The 6053-nt window shown below is 38.5% G+C and overlaps 1 protein-coding gene across 2 annotated transcripts in view; it reads right to left on the reverse strand.

Annotated features, from left to right (window-relative positions):
* Window positions 1-6053, reverse strand: part of LOC112141227 (3'-5' RNA helicase YTHDC2) — a 55248-nt gene that overhangs the window by 31880 nt on the left and 17315 nt on the right. For both annotated transcript variants that reach the window (XM_024264318.2, XM_024264316.2), the window contains exons 10-16: window positions 5858-6003; window positions 3247-3382; window positions 2900-3026; window positions 2579-2644; window positions 1906-2084; window positions 1310-1403; window positions 187-274 (exon numbers count right to left, since the gene is read on the reverse strand). In XM_024264318.2, the coding sequence (XP_024120086.1) occupies window positions 187-274; window positions 1310-1403; window positions 1906-2084; window positions 2579-2644; window positions 2900-3026; window positions 3247-3382; window positions 5858-6003 (836 nt within the window). The remainder of the gene's footprint in view (window positions 1-186; window positions 275-1309; window positions 1404-1905; window positions 2085-2578; window positions 2645-2899; window positions 3027-3246; window positions 3383-5857; window positions 6004-6053) is intronic.

Consider the following 6053-nt stretch of genomic DNA (forward strand, 5'->3'; position numbering starts at 1 on the left):
GGATGGATGAATGGATGAACGGATGGATGGATGGATGGATGGATGGATGAACGGATGGATGGACAGATGGATGGACGGATGGATGAATGGATGGACAGATGGATGGACAGATGGATGAATGGATGGACAGATGGATGGATGGATGGATGGATGAACGGATGGATGGATGAACGGATGGATACTCACGATTTTTCGGATGCCAGGTGGAGAGGGCTTCATGGCCGTTCTCTGATCCAGGGTGTGCATGTCTGAATGTAAGATCAATACCTGGTAGCTGAAAGACAATGCCTCCTTAGTCGCGGTACAAATTCAAACAGTGGTAAAAGTTATGTCACACAATATTTTTTAGTGTAAAACACAAAGTACCATCAAAAAGTGGGAAATGTGGACTTAGTTACTTTCTTATACACACAAACAACTGATTTTTGCTATCAAAGAATTTTGAACACTGTAGTGACCTCGATGCATGAAATATTTAAACAAACATTGCCTTTAAAATTGTATCACTCCTTAAAACACACTAACACATGTTTTAGTAGTAGCATAGTTGTATGTGTAGTAGGGCTGGGATAAAAAAAAATGGATTACTTGATTTGAATCGATTTAAGCTTAACAAATCAATAATCGATTCATAAAAATATAAATCTATTTAGCACATAAAGATAAAGTCCACTAGCTTGATGCTAACGTTTAATGGAATTTCCCATAGGACGGCTAATGCTAACACTCGGTCGACCTAAACATACATTGCTGACTAAATAAACATCTTTATAAACTCAGACATATTTTACAAACTCTTTTAAGGATATAATTTTTAAAGTAACTATTTGTGGCCTAAAACATAATTCTTTGCTCATTCTTTCTTCTTCTTCTGGAATAAGGTGTTCTTCTATAGCTTGATCTCCACCTATTGGTCAAACTGAAACGTCCTCCAGAAGAAGCAGAACAATGTTTCCAATGTTAATGATCTGAACATTTTAGTTAGAACTTCTCCTTTAGAGAATTCATGTAACACTGGATAATATTAACATTATTTCACATTTACAGTATGTGAACTGGATCAGATTGATATCAATATATTTAAAACCTATAGTTGATTATTAGTATATTTCTAAGCAAATGTGTATAAAGGCGTAAACTCAAAATTGAATTGAATGTAGAGGATTGAAAGAATTGAAAAAAAAACAGAATCCAATTGATTCAGACTCTTGTGAATCGAATCGAATCGTTTCTGGAAATTATTATCGACACTCAGCCCTAATTAATGTGCAGTATTAATTTGCTTTTACCACAGAACTGAATGATTTACCTCTCTGGGTGTGTGCAGAATGTATCTTCATTAAGAATGCGTTCCCTCAGTGCCACTATTTCATCATACCCGGGAAGGAAAATCAGAACAGCACCTGGAAATCAACAGAAAGATCTAAGGAGATGATAGAAATGTGCCAACTTAAGCCAATGTGGCAAACACAGGTGTAGTCACCATGGAAACTGCAGACAAACCCAATTGGGGCCACATTTTTGCCCACTTTTAAACCATATGACACCCACTTGGCCTTGCTGGCTGGGCAGTGATCTTTTAATAATGATTGTGAAGTCCAGATGACCCCACTTTTAACTTTTCAACATGCCTAGGAGAGCACAAGGGTTAAATGACACAATATAAAGACTTGGAATATGGGAATGGGAAGTTTAATTCATAACTAACATTTTTTAGGTGTTTTTCTAAAAAAATATATATCAAAAAACATTGCAACTTTTGTTGCAACTTTTCACAAAAGCTACTGCAACATCAGGTGTTTTAGGTCACAACAATTATAGATATCTGCTCGAAATCCTGGAGGGTCTGCAACAGGATACCAAAGAATTCAGAAGCTGGCAGCATAGGAAAGTGCTTAGTCCTACCATCACTGCTGGTAGAGCAGATATTGTGAAGCAGAGTCATGATGAGCTCCAGGTCCAACGACTCGTCATCAAAGCTGTGGTGGTACAGTCTAAGTAGATCCTTGTCATCATCGTTTGTTTCCACATAATTGCTCTGAACCAGAATGGATTCTTCCAATGTGCTTTCTATTTCTGGAGACCTGCATGGGAAAGAATAAAAAATACCTATTTTATTTTTATTTAATTTATTTATTTGTTCTTTTTTCAATTAGAATGTGCAACACATACAATCTACTAAGGAAGAACAGGAGTTGGATGAAGACAAAGTCTTATAAATCCCTATCCTGTGTTCTCGAGTCTTCTGTCCTGAACCCGTGTCCCAGAGTCTTTTGTCCTGAACGCGTGTCACAGAGTCTTCTGTCCTGACCCGTGTCCCAGAGTCTTCTGTCCTGACCCGTGTCCCAGAGTCTTCTGTCCTAAACCTCTGTTCTCGAGTCTTCTGTCCTGAACCGTGTCCCAGAGTCTTCTGTCCTGAACCCGTGTCCCAGAGTCTTCTGTCCTGAACCGTGTCCCAGAGTCTTCTGTTCTGAACCCGTGTCCCAGAGTCTTCTGTCCTGAACGCGTGTCCCAGAGTCTTCCGTTTTAAACCGTGTTCTCGAGTCTTCAACAAATCAACGATCAACGAATGGCTCACTTGCAACACTGGAGCAGATCTATAGCTTCTGTATGATGGAAATGTTTGGCAAAGTCCAAAGCCGTCCTGAAACAAGAAAATTACAATCATCACATATGAATAACTCATGTTTGGCTTCAGAGTAAGGTTTGACGCTCATACAGCTGCACTGCTGCTTCTCTAATCAGTATTAAAAACTGAATTTTTATTTTTTTATTTTTTAGAACATCAATTTAAAGATCTTAAGTTTGACATATGTAAAGACTGATACATTTGTAAAGTAAAAGATTAACTGAGGAAACTAGAACTCAGAAACTAGGAAACTAGACACTGAAGTAGTACCATCCATTGGAGTCCCTTTTGTTGGAGTCAGCACCAAGGCTAAGCAGCTGCTGCATCTGTGTGACGAATCCTCGGCCGGCTGACATCATCAGAGGTGTCGCACCAGTCTCACTGTGTGAGCAGTCAACTGTGGAACACAATTCACATAGAAAAAACATAAACCTGGCTTCACATTTAAAGGGGCAAAAAGTACAACTTAGGTGCAACTTCTAAAGTAAATTTGGGTCCTGAGCAAAATAAAATTTTAAAATAAAGACTTTCAAGATTAATTTCTAAATAAATCAAACTTTCACTGTAAATAAACAGAGTGAAAAGCACATAATACCAAGTTACTCTGCGCGTCCTACCATTAACACCTTCATTCAGGATCAGGTTGAAAAGCTGACAGAAAATCTCTTGGTCTTCATTAAAAAAAATGCTGGAGATGCAGGAGTCTATCTCTCTTTGCAGCCGTGTCTCAGTATGAATAGAGCTCTTCTCACCCTACAACAGAATAATAGAAGTTTCAATAAGACATTATGCTACAAGTCCTCCTTCTTTCAGTTTAACATGATCAGTTTAGAGAAATTGGTTAATGATAACTCTATTTTTTGGACTGGTATATGTCTATTGGCCATGACCATTGTCATACACTCGCCAGCCACCTTGCTAGTTTAGGCTGGACCCCTTATGTCTTTCACAACTGCCATAACTGGGTTCCTACATGTTTCTTAAAGTTAAATGTAAGATTTTTTAAGACCTTGTTTATGAAAAATGAAGACCAATTTCTCATAATTCTCATTTCTTATTTTTCCTAATTCCCAGCCCTATGGACACACAAAAAACTAAATCTTTGTAACAGAGTAACGGAATCGTTCAGTTTCAATTTCAGTATTTAATTACATTACCATCAGTGACTAATAAACCAAATGTGTGTAAACACTTGTTTCCGATGTTGCCTTTTGGTTAAATGAAAAAAAAAACAGTAATAAAATGAGATGAAAAAAAAACTACTGACGGATGGTTGCTAATCCAGAGTTTGAGATTTGTCAAAGTAAAATTAAGAGACTATAAACGTGGACAAAAATCGTACATCCATTCAGCAACTGGAGATATTCAAATATTCCAATATGTTGAAAACAAAGGCAAATATTTATTTGATTGTTGTACTAAAGAACTTGATAAATGCAGAGAATGCTCTTCCTTTCTCATTGAACATCTTTATCCTCACTTCCAATCTTCCACTTGAAAAAACTTTCCTGTATTCTTCTTTTTTCAAGGACTTTTACTGATAAAAAATTATTTATTTGCTCCATGTTTCATTCTTCCCAATGTATTATTGGATCATCTTGAACTATCAACCACAATTGTGTTCAGAAACTGTATGAATCACATATTGTTTTGTTGTAAACTAACCAACAAACATGGTCATAAAAAGATGAACATGGTCAGCAACAACACTTAAGTAGACTGTGGGGTTATAGCCATGATCAAAGGGTACAAAGGGGCTCAAGCCGGGCCAAGAAAATATCCCCCTCTCCATGACACCACCAGCAGACAGAGATCAGCAGTTTCTGAATATTCAGACCAGCCCATCTGGCACCAATAACCATGCCGTGTTCAGAATCCCTTCAATCCCCGTTCTTCTCCGTTCTGTTGTTCAGTTTGAACTGGAAACGTCTTGACCATGTCTACACGCCTAAATTGAGTTGCTGCCATGTGATTGGCTGATTTGATTTGCAGTAACAAACAGTTGTTCAGGTGTGCCTGATCAAGTGCCCAGGAAGAGTAGAAATAACATATCATTTCTGCCACCAGTGGCCTCTGGGTACATTTAGTTGGTAACTCCTGGCTTAAAGACCCAGTCCAATGAAAATGGTGTTTTAAACATATTTTGTGGCATTTTTCTCATGAACGAGTTTAAAAATGCTTTAAATAGCATTTCTGAGTATTTCTTCATTCAGATTGTTTAGACTCAGGATCAGATGAAAAAGTGCAGTTGGAAAAAAGCTTGCAGCAGTGATGTAGGTGCTACAATCAGCAACCCATAAGCTCCCTGCTCCACTCCATTCTGATGCATCCACTAGTAAACAAATAGATCCATGAACGTCTTTGTTGTCCTTGTCCACGCTGGTATCTGAATTAAAACTGTGGCTGGATAGAAATGATATTGCTCACCATTATGCTGCACCACTAATGTTAGATTAAGCTAAAGGGAGTGTGTTTAAAGAAATGGGATGACGGGAAATGGGGGTGGGCTTCCTCCACTTCAACAGTCCACAACTCAAAGGTGAATTTCTAATGAACTAATGCCTTGCTCTGCAGAACCTATGTTCTAGAAAATTACGCCTTTTTTTGGCTTAAAATAGCATAAACATAATTAAAAGACAACTGGGAACTATTTTACAATACAGAAATAGATTATCGGAGTGGAATTTAAATGTTTAACTATCATTTGGGTTTTCATCTTTTCCTGGTAATCCTACCCCTTCCTATGTGTTTCTTTAATCATCCTTCAACCACTTTACCACCTTTTTTGTTTTGCGCACCCCTGACACTCCACTGTCCAACTTTCCTTTTATCAAAAAGAAATGACATAAATATGAATAAAAATAAAGCTTAGCCTAAAACACAGAAGGGGTTTATATAAATGTACACCTCGTGTTTTTGAAGCTGCATCATGACCTCCTGTTCTAACACAAACACCTGTCTGTCAGGAGTCAGTGCTCTGTCTCCCTCTCTGGCCACCAGCGGGAGCAGTCACCAGAGAACTGACTGCACTACATCTCCCAGCAGCCCCAGCTCACAGCTCCTCGATGCTGCTCAGCTGTCTCCACCTAACAATCAGCCACCTGCTTCTTAAGTCCTTTCTCTCTCTCTTTTTTTGTTTTTATGCCCCCCACCCTCGGTTATAAAGGCATAGAAGATATATAATGATGTCCTGGCCCAGTGAAGAAATCGGTAGAAAACGTCATTTACCGTCTGGCTGATGGAACTCTTGTCATCATCTCCACATCCACTGGCAGGACGGGCGTTTGGAGATAAAATATCCTTCTGCTCATCTCCAAGAGAACTTTGCTCCACTGCAGCACAGCACTCGGACAAACATTTTGTTTCTGTCTTTTCTGAAAATGACAATGCATGATACATTTCAGGGAGGACCAGATTATCAGCC

Source organism: Oryzias melastigma, linkage group LG12 (genome assembly GCF_002922805.2).
Source record: "Oryzias melastigma strain HK-1 linkage group LG12, ASM292280v2, whole genome shotgun sequence".
Lineage (NCBI taxonomy): Eukaryota > Metazoa > Chordata > Actinopteri > Beloniformes > Adrianichthyidae > Oryzias > Oryzias melastigma.